This window comes from Lipophrys pholis (genome assembly GCF_963383615.2).
Source record: "Lipophrys pholis genome assembly, chromosome: 8".
Taxonomy (NCBI): Eukaryota; Metazoa; Chordata; class Actinopteri; order Blenniiformes; family Blenniidae; genus Lipophrys; species Lipophrys pholis.
Genome location: NC_137630.1, coordinates 18,467,112 through 18,489,191, shown reverse-complemented (window position 1 = coordinate 18,489,191; position 22,080 = coordinate 18,467,112). Strand labels below are relative to the sequence as shown.

Here is a 22,080-nt window from a genome sequence, read left to right as displayed (position 1 = left end):
GAGCAGAAGAAACACCTCTGGCTTCCAGACCTTATGAGCTGCTGCCTCCAACTGCGCTGCACTTTCTCCACCAGTCTCCTCTGGATCTCTGGCTGAGCTGCTCAGGCTCTCTCTCTCGCTCTCACTCTCTTCCTCGCACACTGCTGTCTGTCTTTGCCAGCCTCCTGCTCCTGTGACTAGCTCTGGCCGGTCACCTGCTCACCTGTCACAGCATGCAGCTCCTGGTGGTGTTAGCAGCTCTCATGGGGATCCTGTTCAGCGTTAGGGCAGCTGCCGTGCTTCCTGTGGAGGATAGGAGCCCCTTCCGTTTGAACAGGGTGAGGCATTTATCATTGTTTATATGCAGTTCATTGGAAGTTTCTGTATAAATCCAGCTGTATTTTTATTTATTTCTTTATTTCTTTATTTCTGATGTGTTGTGGGAAAGTCATTTGAATAATTAGCTTTCACTCAAAAATTAATTCTGATGTTTTTGGAAATTGGATTTGAATTTGAAGATATTGGTATTCACACCATTGCAACTAAGAAAAGAAAATTGAGCTCCACTGTAATTTGTGAAAATTCCCATGTCCTTTCTTCTAGTCTCTAAACTGACATGCTCTCCTCCTTTCTGATCATCGGACAGGAGCTGAGCAAAGAGCGTAAGGAGCTGATCCTGAAGCTGGTGTCCGGCTTGCTGGACGGAGCCCTGGACACCAACATGCTGCCGGGGGAGGCGGCACCTGTAGATCTGGAGGAGCCGCTGGAGTCTCGTCTGGAGGAGAGGGCCGTGTACAACAGGCTATCACTGCCTCAGCGTGACCGCAAAGCCCCCTGTAAAAACTTCTTCTGGAAAACGTTCACCTCCTGCTAACAGTGCCACAAAACCACCCCGGCTCTGCCTGCCTCCCAATGCCTCTACCCCCTCCCGTCCCAGCTACATGAACTGTGGTGGACCTCAGCTGTACATATCATCTACACCTGTCAGTCATGTGCCATCGATGAACTTCACTGAGACAGTGTGTCTGTTTTAAATATTCATTATTTATGAAACTATTTATGTATACTATATATGTATTTATGTATGTAACTGTTACTTTCAGGGTCAAAATAAAGCATGGATAGAATATTTAAGATGGTAACAACAGAAAATTGCTTTTGTAAATTGTTCGACAAACACAGACAGTCATGTTTTCCACCTGCTTCTACAATATAAATGCAAAGTTACATGTCTTGCAAATATTATGGCTGTATTTTTCTTTTGTGACTTGAAACACTTACTTCACAAATATATATTTTTAACCCCCAGAAACTGAGCTGCGGTCGTGAATTGCACAGAGTGGACTCACCCATGGGCTTCATTTAAAGCCAATAAATCAGTGTATGTAATATTTCCAGTCTTTTTGCTTTGTCAGCATAACACCAAAAGGAGAAGAAATATATTCGGCTTCATGCATCAAATAATTTTTTACCAATCTTATGATGAAGTGCCCATGAGAAAATGAATTATGCAACAAAAAATATATAGAAACTTAATTCGGACAAATTCATATAATACCAAATGCTTTAAAAATGCAAAGTTGAATGTGAGAGTCTGCCAATGCTGTACGAGAAATGCACAAGCATGTTTCAATAGCTGCCAAACTGTGGTCCTTATTAATTCCTAGTCACAGATTGAGGAAGCTCTTTCAGTGACTTATCACAAGCTGTAAAACATGTCAGTGAATCGGGGAACTAAATAAATCGGGAGCTCTGCCCCGTATTCAGCGCGTGCTGTCGCTCGATGGCCGTGAGCAGTGACAGTGCACCAGCAGCCTGGAGAGCGGGAAAACTGCTGCACAATGTAACCATGAAAAAAAACAACAACCTTTGACAGCAAAGATGAAGAACTTCTCTGGCAATGCAGAAAAGAGAGACGGAATCTCATCGCTGCTAATCTGACCTCGCTGTTCAGCGGAGAAAGCGTGCACTCAGGCTTCTGTTACATACGGAGATAATGAAGTGTTCCCTCTGTGACCCTATCAGCCCGACTTTATGATTCTTGCAGCAAACAAGATCTGGATCTGGCCACCGGCTGCTGAGTTCTCCATAAGTCACACTACAATTACCACACACTCTCATAGCCCTCCTGGCATGTGCGACCTTTGGGATATGTGGATTTTGTTTCTCAGCCATTTACCGAGGGAAACGTGGAGTGGATGCTCGCTGCAATCATATAGCTGCAACCAAGGCCCACGATCCCTATTAGAGAGGGCTGATGCATCTCATGTAGTAAATTACATGCAAGGTGAAGCATCCTGCTGCTGCGGCCAGCTCGGGCAAATAAAGTTTTCCTCCGCCAGAGTCGAGAAAAGAAAGCATGAGCAATCATCACAGCTTTGTGTTTTGATGATGAATAATGGAAGCAGATTTCCAACAATGAAAACTCAAATGAACCCCTCTGAAGTCTGCGCAGTGTAATATTTTTAAAAGTTCATATTTTCACAGAGCTGGTGCGTTCATGATGAAACCGTCACTGCAGATTTGAACAAATACTCACCTTAATATGTAACACAAAACAAAGTACACAAATAGCGTAAAGACTGCCGTCTCTTTTTTTCAGCTTTATAAGAAAATTTCAGACACAACAGGTGTCCTGTGCTGATGTCAATAAGAAGAAGATATACACAACTAATCCCTGATGAATGTTCTGCCAGTAAGAATTAATCCCCATTTCTACACAGGGATTTGGCACTGGGCAATAAATAAATAAATAAATAAAAGATTTGCTTTAAAATTTGAGAATTCCTAAATAAAGGACACTAATGTATTTCCAGATTCCACAGAAATCCACCGCAATCAGAGAAAAGGCGAATCCGTGGAGGAGTTTTCATGCACTCTGCTGTAATGGGTTAGTGAACTCAAAGAATAGTGGTAAATGGCTCATAATGATGCCTATTTCTGAGACGCAGAGACACACGTTAACATCTATGGTCTTGATTCAAGTCCAGGTGGAGCTGGAAAGTGATCACATGTCGGCTATTTCTTCTTCTTCTCTCGCTCCTCAATTGTATGCAAAAAAATAATTTCTATTGAATTGGGCAATGTAAAATCCCCAAAGTTGATAATGAGTTATAGTAGCATGTGTTTCAAAGCAATTTAATTACATGGTTCTCACAACTCCTGGGAACTCTGCTCTGTCTCTCTCTGAAGCAGCGCTGCGTAGAAAAGCTTTCTGTGGGGTTACTTGATTACAGTTCATCACACAGCTTCTTTCTTTCTGACAGATTTTTCCATGAAAAAGAAAAATCCCTTTCAAATAACACATTTTCAGGGTCACAACTCGTAAGAGAACTACTTGATGATGTTCAGCTTAAATAATATCAATTTTGATTTGGAAAAAATAAATAAAAGGTAAATGTTTAAAAAGAAGATACAGTTTTCCCCCTAAAAACTGTATCTGACACCAATCCGTATCTTAGGGCAAGAGTTTATGAACACAATCGAATTTTTGTATGTCAGTAAAGGTGCTGTCCACTTCTGACTTTATGCCTCGGGGCATCAAATGAGCGCGTAGAGGAGGAACATCAAAGCTGATGCCTGCAAGCCAAGCATTTTATTGGCTTTCCTTTTGATCTGAAGGAGGAGGGAACGGAGTGCTCGGACCTGACTGTGGAAATCAAATTTAGATGTGACTTCCTATGTGTTTAGAAATAACAAAAACTTTGGTATTGTTGGTGCATTTCAGAGGAGGGAAAACAACTTCAAAGACAACCTGCCATGGTTACTGTGCAGGAGGAGACTTGGAAACTCTCGATGTTGGGGTTTCTCATCATCATCATCATCGAATGATTTTGGCTGGTTGTTCATCGTGACACACGACATGAGTTTCTAGCTATTTAGTTTTGGACTATTTTTATCTCTCCATAAAATAAAATAAAAAAAAGGTGACCTCTACTGCCCTGGATTTACGTAACTGCTATCTAGATAGTATTTACCAACTCACAAGGAACGACACAAGTTTGAAAATGTATTCAATAAAAGCAAAATATCTTTCAAATAAACTTGCTTTTAGTTTCTCATGAGCAATTAGGCAAATCACAAATAAATATACTGCAATAGGCTACAGGACCTGTTAGCGGTAATAACTCTTAACGTCATAATGGTCAGTAATGTAATAGTATTGGCCATTCTGAATGTAATGTAGTCAATAATGTAATAACTTGCCAATAATGTAAAAAAGATATTTTTTTTTTTACAATTGAAAGACAACTGTGCAATTACTCTTTGCCTTTTGATGAACAAACTGCACAAACCTGCAAAAAAAAAGTTTTATTTCAAAGAAATTAAGCCCTATTTATGTGTTGTTACATTATAGGCAACCACATTTTAAAATAATTTTTAATGCTCCTCAATCATGTAATAACTTATTTCATTATTTTCAAGTTACTGCATTTTGAGCTTTATTACACTGAAGGAAACTACCACATAACTGGCAGTTATTACATTATTTGCCATTATTTTATGGGCATTGGCTTTAAAAAAAAATGAGCTGTTTGCTTACCGGTGCTCTCCTGCACATGAGGCCTTCACAGCCTTGGGAAACAATGTGCTTTGTGAGAAGACGTGTCTCCTAACTAACAATGCTTTTTCTGGAGAAAAAAAAAGAAAAAAGAAAAAGAGGAAAATCTGCACATGAACTGTATGTGCTATTTCTTTTCAGAAGAAAAACACATTGTGCTTTTCCCTTCTTTTTTTTCCCCCACTGACTGTTAGCGGTGTGAGCGTCACCGACAGCTGTGTGATCACTGTCTTTGTCCTTGTATTCCACCAACGTGTCAGAGCTCATTTTCATCCTGCAGCGGTGAAAATTTAGAAGCGGTTAACATCAAATGGATCCTTAACCTGCCCCCCCCCCCCCCCCCCCCCCCCGCCTCCCGTCAGTCAGCCAAGACAGGCCAAATTAACACTCAGCGCTCGGCTGAACGCCTCATGTGAAGGTGTGAACAGGCAGGTTAACAGTGGCGATCACCCCCTGAAAGGAAGGGTGTGCCCTCCTGTGTGCAACAAACACAAAGACACCACTGAAACGATGATTTACATCAAACAAGCTGTAAATGAACATCCATCCATTCAACAGGGTGTGCTGCGTAGGCCAAGTATGCAATGAGCTAACGTGCCAAAATGGATCAGAGGTATAAAACACTGTAGATGGATTAATTTAACAAGAAATACAGTGAGGATGGAAGTTCTGTGCAGATATATCCACATGTAGTTTATTAAGGCAGCATCGGCCGACTCACTGCCTTATTCATCTCTGTCAAGCCTGGCTCGGTTTGTTTAGCCGAGTGATTTTATATTCAAGTATTCAGAGCCCAGAACAAATGCAGTACGGCTGACTAGCTGAGGCATCCTGAGGTAAAATAAATACAGAAAAAAAACAAACTAAGAGACTGTATTGGAAACAGGATATGCCCAGTAAGAATAATAGGCCAGTCTCTTTGTGTACGCACCAGGTTTGCCTCACTCGGCTCGCAGATCATTAGTGCCTTTCAGAGGGGGCTGTTCTCCCCTCAATAGAAAGTTACGCGACTTCATGACTTCCTGTTTTTGATCGCTCGCCGCTTCCCTTTTTTTTTTTTTTTTTCAAACCAAGAATTCAGCACAGTGAAGACTTGCAGGTGTTAACATAAACTGACGCGCAGATGTTTCAGATTTATTGAATTGGGCTTTTCAGATGTATGATAAAGAGATTACATCACCAGGAATACGTCTTTGACTGCTGAATGACACCCACTGCACACGAGTGAAGCATTCACACAAACACACGCACACACACGTACACACACACACACACACACACACACACACACACACACACACACACACACACACACACACACACACGCACACACACACACACACACACACACTGAAGTGTCTCTGACGTATCTCTCCCAAAGAGTTCCCCTGTTTGGAAGCACCAGTAGGAATGAGGAGATTGTTTTCCCCAGCAGGGCCTAATGATGCCTGATGGCTTATTCAGCCGCCCAGTGGCAGCGCTAAAAGCTGATCATTACGGGGCGCCTCTCCTCTCTCAGTGCTGAAGCTGCGGCTCAGAAAATGAGCTGTCACCCTGCTCGAGGAAGGGATGCAGCACACTGCCGGTCACTATAGTGACCCTGATCGTTGTGGGTGCCGCTACTTTGGGAAGCTGCCCAGGTCTCTGACCTGAAAGGAAGACACAGGGTTTAAAGGCTTTTAGCGGACGGTGATGCTTTAATGCATGAAAGTGCCAACGACAGGCTACGTTTTTCATTGCAAATAAAGCTAATAATAATATTTCAGAAATGATGGCGAGTACTGTAAACATACAGTGTATGAAGAAATTACATGAAGATGCACACTGATTGATGAAACTGCATGTGTGGCTGTTTGTTTGACCTGCAGATCGTGTTGAGTGTGTCAGGGTGTTAATTATTACTGAAGTAGACTAAAAACAACCTCATTTCTTATTTATTTAATGTCTGTGAATTTAAGAGAAGGAAGCAGGTTGAGGAGCTCCTGGAAGGAGGACGGTGAAACGCTGAGAATGCAGGGGGAGGAGGTGGAAAAGAAAAGTTATGTGGGATCAAGAAGAGAGGACAGGAAGGGTTCATGGAATGGACACAGTGTTAGGAGGGATCATTATTAGAAGTGTTGAGGGGGGGGGGGGGGTGAAGAGAAAGGTCTCCAGGTAATAAGACAAGGTTGCAGGAGATCGAGGATATTAGAAGAGGATGATCAGAGAAGAATGGATAATATGAAGAAAGTGCTGACACCTCGGTTTAAAATAAGCATTGTTCATGTCAATAAGATGTCTTTTATATTATGGACTTCCTCTATGAGTTACAGCAGTATACATTATTTTCATACCTGTAAGTAATACAATGAAATACAACCCGGGTCTTCAGGCTCTTTTTGTCACACTGCCATGAAGGTGTTTAAAGAAATCCTAAATGACAAGGTAATAAATACTAGACCGCACACAACACTTCTCAACCTTTGTGAACCTTGTCATAACTTCTTATATATCATCATGAACAGTCACAACCTCCTTTATAAAGCATTATGGATGCATCATAATGCTTTTCAAATGTGCTCATAATGCATTATACAATAGATCCACATAGACAATATTAATAAATAGTCTCATTTTAATATCCAGCAGCATCGACCAAAAGACAGGAGATTGACCTGCAGGTGGCAGGTCTGAGGATGCTGACGATTTGGACATGTCTTCAGAGGAGATGATAGGTAGGGAAAAGGATACTGGAGATGAAAAAGGGATATTCTTCCAGTGCATAGACAGAGAGGAGAAGATGTGACAACACCGAACTGGAAAAGAGAGAAGTCTGTCTGTGAATGTCTCATCAGACTGTGAGTCTGCTTGTCACATCAGTAAATAGTTGGTTATGGACTTCACCTACACACATGCGTCATCTTTACATCTGTGAACTGAACGCACTTTACAATATAGTAATTTAAAAAAGTTGAGCAAGAGAGAAGCAAGTGAACAAAGCTCCTTTAATACAACATTATTATTTCATGTGCTACATCCTGTTTGGTCACATTATCCTGCACCGTTTAAGCTCTACAGCCTATTTACCACCCTGTGGGGTGTCACTATTGTTGTAGCAATTCAGCCTAAAATTACTCTGCTGACCATCGGTACTCTTTTGTGGATTTAACCGGTAGGGGCAATTTTACACTTGCCAGACCTATAAAAACAGGCATATTGGGATTTATATTTGGATAAACCTGACGAACAATGATTAAACAACTTTAGCTTTGTTTTTACGTTATCCCATAAAAACAAAGCCAAAGCCTGCTTTAAGAAGTTAAATTGTATTTAAATCACTATTTTTAACTGTAGAGGCCAGATGTAGCAAATCAAGTTTTTGTACTGAGTGTTGAATGGGTGTAATAAAAGCACTTTTACTTAATTACTGTACTCTAGTAGATTTTGCTTTCTCGCCGTTTTTACTTTTACTCCCAACATTTGAACACGAAAGTCTGGGCTCTTTATCTTTTACAAACCAGCTTGTTTCTTGCTTTGACCTCTAGAGATTCAGAGTTTCAATGAAATGTTGGTGACAGTTATCCTAACTGAAGCTAAAGAACATAGTGATCGGGATGCCAGAGCTTCCTGTTTACTTTTCTAAAGTCAAAGTTTTAAATGAAATTTACATGTTAGAAAAGAAAAAAACACATTTCTGACTCAAAAATATAAAAATCTAATTATTGCTAAAGATTTATGGTGTATCCATGCTGACAACGTAGTCTAATGCAATAACAATATAACAATATTTTGTTTTGCTGTTGTTTTGACTGATTTAATTTGTTTCTCACGTGTGTCAGAAATAAACGTCAAACTCATATGACAACATGTCCGTGTGCACGTACTCTATATACAATTAAATACCTGTGCCCCACTCCCACCGCACAAAGGTTAAAACATTAACACAAAAGGTTATTTTGTAGTGTTCAATTTCAGATTTATAGCCACTCCACTGCTACTGCAATCAGAGATTGTTGTTTCTTTCTTATTTGTCAATTCAGTTGATGCACATTCCTTTCTTTTGTAATATAATAGAATATAATCCTGTTAGTTTCTATTCTATTCTATTCTATTCTATTCTATTCTATTCTATTCTAGATTAGACTAGACTAGACTAGACTATATAATATATAATCCAAAGTAGTCTTTCCATCCATCTAGCCATCTTCAACAGCACTTCATCCAGTTCAGGGTTAGTCGCAGGGTGTTGGAGCTGAAACCCAGCTTCCAACGGGAATAAGACAGGCTGCACCCTGGCTGGACTGATTTCCATTCAATCGAAAGGAAAACACAGAGAGACAGACAGTCACACACACTCATATTCATACAGTCAATTTCATAGAAAAACGCACCTTCTTTCTCAGAAGACAGACGCTACCCACTGCTCCAGCACGTCAGAACCAGTAAAATGACAAAATAATGAGGAATTTCACATTTGTCCCTCTTTTATTAATAGTAATATTACTACTTTGCTCGCAATAATGTTTGACTTCATTTCTAGACTTTTACTATCTGCTCTTCAGTTATGTGTCTCACTCCTCTGTTATACTTGCTGCTTCGCATAAAAGCGTGCGATCGCAGCTAAACAAATCTGGAACAGCTGTTATTTTTAATGAAAATATTCAATCAATGCCTCTTTTGTAATTCTTACACTTTGCAAAGTCATCCCACCGGACAAGAATGGTCCCCTTCGTGGGCCGTTCATTTGGTGCTTTAAAGAGTCCGAGGACTCGAGTTAAAGGAATCCCCTGATCGGAAACTAAATCACCTGAACTTTGTCAGTGTCTGGCAAACACCAGGTCAATATCATCTGATTGATGAAGAGTGTGTCGTAATGGGACATTAATATGGTGAGGCTTTTTAGAGGCAGAACATTGGTCTAACTGAGAGAAGAATAAAGTTGGTTGAGAGAAAACTTGTAGCAGAACACAAAGCCTAAACCTGGAAAGACAGTTCATCTGTCTGCTGTGAATTAAAGCATCCAGCCATGATCACGCTGGAGTGGCTTCAGGACGAGTCTCTGAGTCTCTGGCTAAAGCCCAACCTTAAAAGATCTGGAGACATGAACTTCCTATACGCTTTTATCCAATCAAATCATACTTGAGAGGTTTGTTAAGGTTTGGTTTAACAGGCTTGTAGTTGCATTGGCTGCCAAAGAAGTAGTGATTTAAAAGTTTGAGGAGATCTAAATGTTGTTTTTTTTTAAATGAAATCAGGAAAAAAATTTAAAATGGAAGTTTCATTCAGAAGCAGATATCATTTAGTTTGCAAAGTGAAGGGATCTGGACGTTTTCAGCCTTCATATGTGTTTTGACTTAACCTGTTTGAAACTTTCACTGTATGTTTCTGTGCAAACTGTAAAAATCAAGTCAAAGTCAGCCTACAATGTGGAGCCAGAGAAGCAGAGGCATTGCCGTATGGAGTTGTGGGGTTGTGACTGGGCGACAGTGCAAAAGATGTAAGGAATAATTGTTTTCTGCTTCATTGAACAAGTGAACGAATCTTGACATTTTTTAAAAAGGAAAAAAAAAAAAAATGTAATCCAGTAGTGTTATGATGACCACATTTCAAAGACGCCAGCTGACAGTGACCTCCAAGACCAATTTTCTGTTTGGTGAATGAAATACTGTTAAAGTTAGAAAACGTCCTAATCTCATGCCTTTTCTCTGCCCAGTACGCGAGGGTCACAATCATGATAAAGGTGACTGGTTTGAAGAAAGACAAAGAATTAAATCATGAAATCTGTGAAGGACGCAGCCTTCAAATGCTCAGGGCTGCTGTGTTTCATAAAGTGTGTAAACTTGTATCAGAATAAGTGCAATCCATCATGAGAAAATGGTGGGTGTTACATCACAGTTCATTAGTTTGGCTTTTCTACCAAGTGTCACGACCACGAGCCAATCACATTGACAGTATCATTAGAGGAATTGTCTGCAGAAAGGGAAGATAGTATCACACAATGATATTGACTCTCTTGTTTAAGTGCTGCATTGTGTACAATATAGGTCTCTAATCACAAAGGTGACCCTTCTTGTGATTAGCAACCAGAGCTGTCCTTGTTTGGCTTAGCCTTTGCACCTGTAATAGATTTGTTGCCACAGCAGCAGATGAGAATCTGAAGTAATGTTATTTTCTCCCAGCGTGTCGTCCTGCTTTTGACTATTTTCAGGACAATTGGACCCTTGTGGGATGGCAATACACCTGATTGCAGTTGCTCTAACAACATGAAATTCCCTCATGTCAAATGTCCGGGCCTCTACACTGAGGGAAAATAAGCGATATGGGCCATCAAGAACCTAAATGTCACCACAGCATTAAGGGTGACAGTGATGGGTTTCGGTTGTTAATGGCATGTACAGCCCGTGCTGCTGCTTACAAGAGAGTCGTGCCATTAGTCTTATTGGAAATCCATGTTTAATGTTCAGGCTGACAGTCATTTTTCTCATGACTAACAAACGTGGGAATGTTTAATCAATTATACACAAAATAACCCCTCATTAATATCACTATTGAAGTCTTTTGAGTCATGGCCGGTCAGCACTATTACATTTGGGTTTGCTCATTGGGAGTCTGGCAGCAATATCAATTGAGGTTTGGAGGTATTTTGTGAGATTTTTAAAAAAAAAAGTCTTTTTTTCTTGTTTAAGTTAAAAAAAATAAATGTCACTTGCTTTTGAGCTATCTGGAAGTAGGATTGTATAAATATATAAATAAATATCTAAACAAAAGCGCTATTTGAAACACAATTAAGGAGAAAGCGTGGCGTCGTGGGACGTGGTAATGAAAGAAAGGATTCAGGCGCGAGAGCAGCACCTGCATGCCATTTCTCATCATTGCTTTCTCACACCCGCCGTCACTGACTGCTTTACTGCCTCATGGCAGTCTGCTGAATCGCTGAAGCTGGAGCCTGTTTGAATTAGCAAGGAAATGACCATATTTGTTATCTGTGAAAAAGAGCCGAGCCGGGCCAAATTGAAAGAGTAATGGGCCTGACGTCAGGAATGAAATCCCGCACAAAAGGCTCAGCATCAATTCATCAGGAGACATTCTCAGTGATTAGCATCTGTGGATGCTGGGACCCAAGACGAACAATAAAGTAGGAGCGGAACATGTGGGTTTAACATTTGGAGTGCTTAAAAGCACTGAAGCGCGTGCGTCTCCCTGTTTATATATCGTATGAATTTATTGAAGGTAAGTGATTACTATTTTTAAAAAGCTCCATTGGCCCAGCCTGGAGAATATCTCGTTATACAGATATGCTTTGACAACAAATCTGTGCCACTTTTTTTTTTTTTTTCTTCGCCATTTTCCATCGACCTTCCTCCAAAAGGAGGTTTGTTTGACCCTGGCTGGTACAGAAAAGTAAGTAAGCCAGTAAAAATGTTCCCCAGTTGACATAAAGGCACAAAACTCACTTGAATAAACCGAGGGTACTTCTCTTTTAAAGCGATGCATTCAACTTTTACAATATATTGGAAACTTTCCTGTTTTACTAAGTTTACACTGCTGACAGAAGAGGAAAGTTTAACATTTATTATTCACCTCCATGTTTGAAAATGTTGCGTGGTCACGAGGAACTTTCTCCAAAAATACTTGCGGAAAGTATTTACTCTCTGAGATCATCTGATCGAAACATGCAAAAAGTGAAGTGTTTTTTTTTTTTAACTCCAACCCCCCCCCCCCCCCCCCCCCCCCCCGAAGAAATCACTGTGAGACATTTCCAGGTGCGTTTTTGTTGTATGCCATTTTTTTGTTCCTGCGCCCACACACAGGGAACAGGAACAATGGGCGTGTTGATGGAAACATTAAACCGAACTTGCCGCTCTCCTCAGAACAAAGAAAAATGTTAATATATATTGACTCATTCAATCAATTCTGTTTCTGTAGCTGGCGAACATCTGGCCTCGGGGCTCAAGTGAAAGCAATTGTTTACGTGTATGAAAACAAAAGTCAGGCCCAGGAACTGAGATGCAGTGGTCTTCAAAAACCTTTTTTTTCCCACCTCTGTCCTCAAAATGAAAAGGTTCATGTTTGTGCCGGCGGCGTTTGACGTGTCTGCAGGAAATCGCACACTGAAGAAAGAGTGAACGTGACATAAAGAACATCTTGGCCTGTGTTACTTTAAAACTATCTGTTATTTGCAGCAGGTAGTGTACTGTGCAAGCATAAACTGTCTTTTCTTTTTCTTTTTTTTTTTTTGCATAACTACAGTGGAGGAGCAAATTGCAGTGGATTAACTCCACATTGTTCCTCGGCGTTCAGCTCAACTGACACATCCCCACTTATTCAAGTCCTTAATTACAGTTTACAGCCTGTGGGTGGTTGGGACTGCTCTGATTGTAGCTGGTGGAAAGGAGGAAGCGGATGAGAGTGAGGACGAAGAAGCAGAGGGATGTCATAGTGGGGGTAAATACACTCACAGAGTGTACCACCATGTCTGGTAGGATAATTTGTTCGCACAAGATGTTCAGAGAGATTCCGTACCTTAGACAAACTACAAGCAGCTTGTTAGGGTCGCTGAAAGACCAACAAAGAGATGAGTAAAATATGAAATAGGAAAGTTTCCTCATGTTTCTCCTCCTAGCGTCTCATATATTACTGGATTAAAGCTCTATACATCCCTATTCCCGTCTTTAGTTGAGTCTCGAGGAACAAACAGCCGCCATCCAGCCTTCGGTTCCACTGATCTCAAGTGGCCTATTCTTCTTTTAATGACTGACTGGCTTCCTATACGGAAGCACTTCATTACTGCATGGCACAGCAAGCAGGCGGAGCAGCACTGTGAGGAAAGTGTTCATCCTGTGCACATGGACACGCAGGACTTGATCAAGCTGAAATCAAAACAGCCGGCGTCTTGTGTCTCTGCACGTTTTAAGTGCATGTGTGTGTGTGTGTGTGTGTGTGTGTGTGTGTGTGTGTGTGTGTGTGTGTGTGTGTGTGTGTGTGTGTGTGTGTGTGTGTGTGTGTGTGTGTGTGAGTGTGTGAGAGCCGATTTACTATTGTGCACGCACAAGCACAACGCTGAATTTTATTCAATGTTTAGCAAATGTTTTTTTTTTTTTTCATGACGCACATGTACAAATACTTGACCCAGTATTAATATGTCCCCTGAAGCCCCAAAGATTGGTGCTTTAAGAAAGGCTATTTATTTTTTTGCCTGATTAAGTTACAGCAAATAAACTCGAGATGACTGTTTATTATTAATTGACTTCATGTTATTGACTTCACTTCTCAATATAAGAGCAAATTTACTCTGATATTGGCTTGTCATTTGAAACACCTTCAGATTTGACTTTTCAGCAGGTGACAATATGAAGGAATCAGCTGTTTCACAATGAAATCAAGTGTGTGGACTTACGGACGTCACGCGTGAGACATTACATCCATCCCAGTGCATTTTAATGAAATGAAAGACTCCCTGCTGCGAATCATCATTCACCATCTATAGAGTTGCTCCAGTAATTTGTCTACAGCTTCACCTCAGTCTCTATTTCTGTCATTTGGCCGAAAAGGACTCTTGCTTATATGATATGCGTGCACAGTTGTTTTATAGCATTTAATTAAATTGGCTTTTGCTTTCAATTATTTCATTTTGGCTTGCGGTTACATGTATTCAAACTCCTCAAACGTTTGACTTTAAGCTTTATGTGTTAATTGTGCTTTTCTTCTCTCATTTCATTTGTGTGTTCCGTAGCAAAGGGTGACGCCTCGGGTCCACGGCGAGCCATAATGGAAAGAAAGGTTTCTCACACTTTAAAGTTATGACCTTAGGGTGTGAAAAGGTTATGAAGCTGAGAAGCTAAAAAAAGCCTGCATCGGAAAAGATGAAAAAGGTGCCAGGGTGCATACCTGTGGGCCATTTTGGAAGGACGAGGTTGCCTTTTCTATTTCATAATAGGCGGCGGATACATACTAAACACTAAGAAATCTTTTTCAAGTCAATAAAGCAAACAAGCAGCAAAATATGAAGGATTAGTTGGTTTGCAACTTCTAATTACTACATCTGCGGGCTTTTCAACGCCAATCACTGCAATGACCTTTCAAAATGCAGAAACACCCACAGCAAAGGCTGAACTTAAAACACGTCTTCCAGTTCTAAATGCATTAATACATTATACAATGAGCGTGGCAAGAAAACAGGCTTTTAGAAAAAAAATAAAGAGAACACGCAAACTCTTCTGAACTTGGACCTGATCACAACACTGGTGAAATCTCTTCAATATGAACAATCAATCCCATTATTTCTAATTCACTTCTACTTAGCTCTTTAAGACGTCTTTAAATTTCTACGAGCTCTAAAACTAAAATAAAAACATATAAATGATAGCTGTAGAAGTAACTGTAATCAGTTACTAACCAGGAATGTTTGCACAGAAACAGGAGGATATAACAATAATCCTTGTTGTTACAAGGATAAAAGAAAAAATTCGAAGAGGTCGTAAACAACAACCAGAAGCTCTGAAGTTGTGGTGTTTATTACACAGTAATGTAATATTATGTGTGCCAGGTCTGAAAATTAAAGTATACCAAAGAAAACTCTTCTCATTCTCTCTTTCATGTTACTTATTGTATTACCTTAGATTTTATTACCTTTATGTTAATAAAGCTATTCATTTATTTACTCTTCTTTATTTGAGGCTGTTTTTAATCAATTTGTTTTAATGTATTTCTTTTATTTCTTTGTAAAGCACTGCAAATTGCCTTGTGTTTGAAGGGCGCTCAATAAATAAATTTGCCTGGCCTTGCCTTTAAAACGGCAACATATTGTGCCTTGAGTTAGAACAGAGAAGCTCTTTCTATTGTAGAGAGTAAAACTTGAGGAAAAAATACATTTCATCCTGGAGTACAATAAAATACAGGGCTAAATATAAGAGAGTTGTCAGGATGTTGTGACAGGTGATTCAGCTCCTCAGAGAGTAAGGAAAAACAACTGAGGATAATTCTCTTTTCTCACCTTCGAGACCCCTTGAGTTCTCTAGAAAGCCACCTGGAGGCTTTATATCTCCCAAGCTCCATGTAACATAGACGCCACGGCAATTATTAATTGTTTTCATGCTGAAAGTAAATTTGTCGAAAACGCTATGTTTAGGTGTCGTGGGTGGCATTTATGTCGGTGCGTCATACCGGCTCATGAAAGCCTGAGCAGCAGCTGGATGATTTTTCGAGCGGAGAACATCTGCACGAGTAGAGACTCCTGCACGGCTTCATATCCCACCGGCACAACGTCAGTACACAAAAAGGTTAGAGATGAAAAAGAGCATGGTAAAATAAAAAAAGCTCATTTGTACATGGAAATTAACATTGATGCTTATGTGGATAATTATTGTAATTCACTTCAAATAGTAGCCATTAGGGCCTTAAGTGTCAGGCAAAACAGAGGTTTGGTTATTATAAAGTATTTATTCTCCAACTGCTGCTGGCTGAAAGGCCCTGGTCACTTATGAATAACAATAATATCCACATTCCATCAAAAAGAGACAGGATGGATCCTCTGCAATGCCCTCATTATCATAGCTTTTACAATGAAGTCTGACCCTAGAGCACAAAGCAAAGTGCAGTTGCAGACATTAGAGGAGAGGAAAAATAAAAAGCAGAACATGGAGCAATCTGGTTTCATTCATTTGTGAAACTGTTGCTGATTCAATGCTGTTTTTCTTGTTTTTAATCCCTGATACATTAATTAAGCGCAAACAAAAGGGCCCGGCTGGTAAATATTGTGTACGTATAGTGCATTTATTTTTCCCGTTGCTTTTATCTAATAGGCTCACAGCTCAGCCATCACGCGAGCAGGGTCTGAAATAATTAGCTGCGTGAGTCGGCTCTGATCAGCCTCACTGTCTAAACAAGAATCACAGGGTGCTCGAGTGCGATGCGAGTAATAGGGGGTTGTTGTGCGCAAATTCCTTCAGTGTTCAGGTTACATCCAAGACATTTCACCTGATCAAAGGTGACGAAAACTGTGTGTTCTCAGACAACGATTGCTCGGGGAACTTCGATAGTCACTATCATCAATTCCCTGTTAATGCAGTGAGGGAAACAAAACAACGAGAGAAAGGGGATCGCAGATCATGAATGAAAACAAATTGTTCTGGCATATATTAGTCTGATAGACTTCTGTGGGTGAACAAGGTGGGGAATGATGACAAAGTGATCATGTGCCCTGTCCCATTTGTTTACTTAAATGTCAGCCGGCCAGGATAGAGTTCATTTACCTTCAGATCGGTGGGAACGAGCCTACCAAAGCACGGACTGTCTGAGGACTGAAGAGCCAGTATGACCAGGTGAGTGTCACTTTCTCATTTTGCAACATGATCCTTGAAACGGCTCCCATCACACAGCTTTTTTTCTCTCTCCAGTAACCCCTATGTATTTGTCCTTTTCTCCCTCCTCCATGTTTCACTGAGTGTGGAAATGACAGGATTATACGGCAGCCTCACCTCCCCCGGTTACCCCCAGCCATACCCAAACAACCAGCGCATAGTGTGGAACATCACAGTCCCAAACGGCCACAGGGTCAAACTCTACTTCACCCACTTCAGTTTGGAACCCTCCGACCAGTGTGAATACGACTACGTCCAGGTACACACAGGCGAAACTGCAGCCCCCAATTATCTGCGCTAGAGACACTTAAAAAAAAAAAGCCCTCTGACCTTGTCAAACCAGGTTTTGGCAGAGGGGAATGAAACCTTGCGGTTCTGCGGAGAGGAAGCGAAGAACCACGAAAGCACCCCGAGGAACACCGTCATCCTGTCGGCCGGGAACCTCATGTCAGTGGTCTTTAGGAGTGACTACTCTAACGAGGGCCGATTCACCGGCTTCCAAGCATTTTACACCTCAGAAGGTGATGCAAAATAGTGACATTTGTTGCCAGAGGGCAGTAACATTTTTGGAAAGGGGTTGGAGAGGCTCTACAGAAATAATACCACAATTTTAACTTCACAAGCAGCAAAGGGTTTTCAAAGTGTGGGCGAATGCACCCCCCTCACACAGAGGTACATTGCATCCTGATCCGCCAACTGCAACACGTCACATGGTTGGATGTCAATGATAACGGCTGTATCAATCTATAGGCAAAAATACTGCATACTGCCTCTTGTGATAGATGCTTTTCATTGAAAAGTCTTTATACAGTGTCGTCGGAAACTGTTGCCCACTGAAGGCTTTCCATTAAAACTAAATAGTTTATTTACTTTCATCCGATTTCTTTTCTAAAATCAAAAGAAAACAAAATCAACCTGGGTTCACTCTGACCTCCAGATTTTTCCTGCTGCTTACTTTTATCGTAAAAAAAACCCCAAAAAAACAAGCCTCACCAAGAAATGTTTATTCCCTCTGACTCTGAGGTTGGCGACACACCTTTTCATTTGAACTTTTTGGTGTAAGTCAAAGGGTGTGTGGAGTTAAGCGTTTAGTCGGACTAGTTTCTCTCTCAATATGTGAGAAGAGACGGCGCTTACATTTTAAAAGCTTTTACTTCCTTGGTTTTGTCTGGTCTGTGGAAGTATCGCTGTGTAGGATATCACTTTTTCTCAGCAGAGAGGGGGTATATATCCCTCCAAACCATCCAAAGCACATCCTGCATCATAATAGTTACAAAATATGGCAGTGAGGTGCAGCACAGGTTAATAAAAGAAAACTCAAACATTAGGATGGCAGTTGAGTTTGAATTGCAGCTTCAAAAATCAAACAAAAATGTGATTTTCTTTACCTGCATTCTCTACTCTGTGGTTAATTTCTATGGGAAATTCCACCTACAAAGAAAATAATTTCTAAATTTGGTGTATGTTTCTATCATTAGTACATTCTTCAATGGAAACATAATTTAATTGGCTGTCACAATAACACCTTTGACCCTTCCGCAGGCACCTTTGTTTGAATCATTTGTTTGGCCAAAACTAAAATGAACCAGACTTAATTAGCGTCAGCCTGCCTTGCAAAGGCCGAGCAAATAATCAAGCACGAGAGGTAAATAATGACACTAACTGAGGTATTACAGAATGTGACGACAACTCCCCATCCTTTAACTTGAGTGGGCTCATGGAGAGAAAATGGAATGTTTACTGTGTAACACTTTGCTCTCTGCTGTGTCTGTCTGTCCTAGACATCAACGAGTGTCTGTCCAGGGTGGATGGGGAGAGAGTGTGTGATCACTTTTGCCACAATTACATAGGGGGCTATTACTGCACATGCAGACAAGGACACCTTCTCCATGACAACAAAAGATCCTGCACAGGTAAGAGGGAAACACACCGGAGCTCAAGAGGCACGCTCATCTGAGCACAATCACAGAAAAGCTGGATGCCGAGGGGCACTGCTGAGAGTATGGCCTGCACAGTGATTGACTGTGTATTGATCTCTGTAATTAGGGTATGCGGCGTTCCTCAAGGTAAATGCACTCATGCTCAACTCCTCACATCCACACACACCACAGATATTGGGTGGCAATACAGCAAAGCGGTTCTCATTAGTGTGTATTGACCTGTGTGTGTGACTTTCGACTACACTTTTAATTTCCCACATTTGCAGATGATATTTACATAAAAGTCTTTCAGCTGCCACAGTTTGTTAAAGTAGTTCTGACGTGTTTATGGAGATAATTAGCATACATATTTGTGGGTCATTGCAGGCTTTTTGAGGAGGAAATTAGATCTGGTTGCTGTGTTTGTTAGTGACACTTAATTATCCCAAGGAAAAGCTATTTGTCCTTTTAAACGTGCTCATTATTTCTCTGATGCACTGTGAAATGCGTCTTCATAAAACAATTTTGTAACATTTCACACAGGGCACGCATTACATATTGGATTTTTATTCTGTCATAGCTGGCCAGTGCTAAGTAATTTCAGGCTGAAGAGGATGACTGATGCATAAAGTACTTGATCTCTGCCAGATGGAGTAAGGCAAGGTTAATTACTGTTGATTCCTGAGGGAAAAGCAACTTCAAAATGGCATTAAAAATGGATACCTGTGTGCAGCGCTAATAGTGTGCTGACAATTGGTAATTAATCACAATTACTAGCTGATGTGCCTTTGGATGATTATTCTTTGCCAGAGGAAAAAAGGTGACAAAACAAATCATGCAATGAATAGGCAAAAAATGATTATGTGCCTACAGATTGTGCTAATTATATGAATTACAGCAACTCTGCCTCTTTGCAATGTTCATTTGTTTCTGTCTCCACCAACATCTGCACATTTGCCCGGCGCATTAACGCAAGGTCGAATGAATCCCATCATTCATGAAGCCGGGAAATGTTTCAACTGATGTGAAAGTATTATTTCATTTTGATCAGAAAACTTTTTATAGCCGACACATAATAACCCAGCAGCTGTTGGTACAGGAGTGTGCTGTCGACCGTATTGAAATGAGCGGGCAGAGCTCTCCAGATGTCCGAACGTGCGTGTCTTCTTCACAGTGCCATGTCCTGGCCAGGTGTTGACGTCACCGTCGGGAGCGTTGACCAGTCCGGGCTACCCGAGCTCCTACCCACCCATGAGTCGGTGTGATCACGCCATCCTTCTGCCCCAGGGCTCCAGAATAATCCTGGACTTCCTGGAACCCTTTGACATAGAGGGACACCAGGACGTCCCCTGCCCGTACGATTCATTGAAGGTCAGTAGATTAACACGAGCGTCCCTAATAGGCACAAGACAATGTATTCCTCCTCATGCTTGTGGAGGCTGTCTGTCACTGACTCGTGTCTCCTCTGGTGATATACTGTATGCTCATACGGTTTCCTGCATATTTAACCTTGCAGAGACATCAGTCAGTGAGACAATCAATTAATCACCATCCTTTTCTCTTATTATCCGTTTGCCTTCTTAAGATTTCCACAGTGGGACAGGAGTACGGGCCTTTCTGTGGCTCAGCCCGACCGGGCCGCATTGACACAGGGAGCTACCAGGTGCATGTCTCCTTCAGGTCGGACGCAAGTGGGAAAAATAATGGTTGGAAGATCCGGTACACCAGCACCAAGGTGGAAAGCCTCAGTTGATTTTCACCCCCAAAAAAACCAAATCGTATTCCAATCGTATTCTGATTTTCTAGAAATCATGTTTGTTGTTTCTCACGGGGAATAATAAAATATAGTTTATTTCATAAATTTGGCAGCGATCCCGATAATAAACAAGCATTAAAACACTGTCTGGCTTCATGTATGGTCAATGTGAAAATGATCAATTCAGTCAGGAAATCCTTCTGCAAGTCAGTAAGTCTTGTCGAAGAAACCATAAATTTAAGTTGTTTAACCTTCATGCATTATGCAGCTTGTTCTAAGCAATCCAAGCTCTTCTCCTATCAAAACAGTCATTACAGGGTTCTTCAGCCCTATGAAATTGCCTCTCATTTGTCTCTTTTGCATTCACTTAGTAATATTTCCACCATCTGTGTGCCCCCATAAGTGGCATAAAAGACCACGTCTGAATGTAGGAATGTGTGAAAGAAAAACACTTATGTTGGTGTTGCTTCTGTCATACATTATATATAAAAAAAGAAAATGTATATTGAAAATGATGCCTTCTTGAGGTCAGCATCATTTTGATATGAACTCTATCACCTTTTGACGCCAGATCATTCCAACTTTGAATGAACTGCATTTGCTGCCGCATATGTTGAAGTTAGAAAGGACGAGACATGTGTCGACCCGTATCTGACCCCAGCGTTCGCTGTCCAGCGGAATCCTCTCCGGGAGCAGTGTGATAAAACTGGATGAGATTCGACGAAAGTAAAGAAATGCTCAGACAGTCCTCGGGGTACGTGTGGCGCTTACCGAGCAAACCGGCACCATTAAGTCATAATCTGATCCTCACAGACTGTGTGACACATGATAGCACAATTGACTGCTCCTGTGCCGTATTGTACTCACTGCCAACAGTTCAGCTTGGTCAGCGTTCTCTTCCACAGGAATTACGCACAACATGAAACCCATTAAACAGCTGTTGGAGGAATATCCAGCAGCAGCATGCTGCTCAACAGGCCCACAGCAAATATGAACACCTCTCATCTACTCCGGCATGAGCTTAGTATGACAGTGTAGAAAAAACATGTAAAGGAAATTATCATTTATTATAATTAAATGATTTTTTGACAAAGAAAAGCTCCCAGTTTTAAGATCAGGGGTTTTCAATGTGATTCACCTTTGTCTCAGGACAAGTAGAGGTTTTTGGTTGAATGCTGGATTCCCCCCCCCCCCCCCCCCCCCCCCCCCCAACAATAGAAACTAACAAAACACAAAGTCAAAAATATCTGTAAAATAGCAAACAAAAGAAACAAAGACAATAACAACAGAACAATTTAATGGAACATTTGAACATGAGAAGGTCAATTCTGTTAATAGCTGTTTCAATTAAGAGGCAATAAAAGGCAGAATTCTTTGTGTGCCTCTTGTGCTTTTAATCTAAAAATATCTGCCAACTCTTTATATATACATAGCTTGCAACCGTGATAACAGCTTGCACAAAAACTCGTTTCATTTGTTTCTGTTATGCCTCCAATGAATTCAGTTTTATAAATGGGAATTTCGATA

At 40.9% G+C, this 22,080-nt stretch overlaps 2 protein-coding genes across 3 annotated transcripts; both read left to right on the top strand.

Annotated features, from left to right (window-relative positions):
• Positions 1 to 1,288, top strand: sst6.1 (somatostatin family member 6.1). Its single transcript, XM_080469869.1, has 2 exons — positions 1 to 317; positions 626 to 1,288. The coding sequence occupies exons 1-2, from the start codon at positions 213 to 215 to the stop codon at positions 851 to 853; spliced, it is 333 nt and encodes a 110-aa protein (XP_080325995.1). The 5' UTR covers positions 1 to 212; the 3' UTR covers positions 854 to 1,288.
• Positions 1,289 to 16,774: 15,486 nt separating this feature from the next.
• masp2 (MBL associated serine protease 2) lies at positions 16,775 to 20,695 on the top strand. Of its 2 annotated transcripts, none has more exons than XM_080469917.1 (6): positions 16,775 to 16,839; positions 16,963 to 17,137; positions 17,222 to 17,399; positions 18,660 to 18,791; positions 19,972 to 20,168; positions 20,383 to 20,695. In XM_080469917.1, exons 1-6 carry the CDS (start codon positions 16,832 to 16,834, stop codon positions 20,548 to 20,550), a joined length of 858 nt encoding a protein of 285 aa, XP_080326043.1. In that variant the 5' UTR covers positions 16,775 to 16,831; the 3' UTR covers positions 20,551 to 20,695. The 2 variants fall into 2 exon arrangements, with proteins under 2 accessions (XP_080326043.1, XP_080326042.1); XM_080469916.1 differs by having other exon boundaries at positions 16,915 to 17,137.
• Positions 20,696 to 22,080: the final 1,385 nt, after the last annotated feature.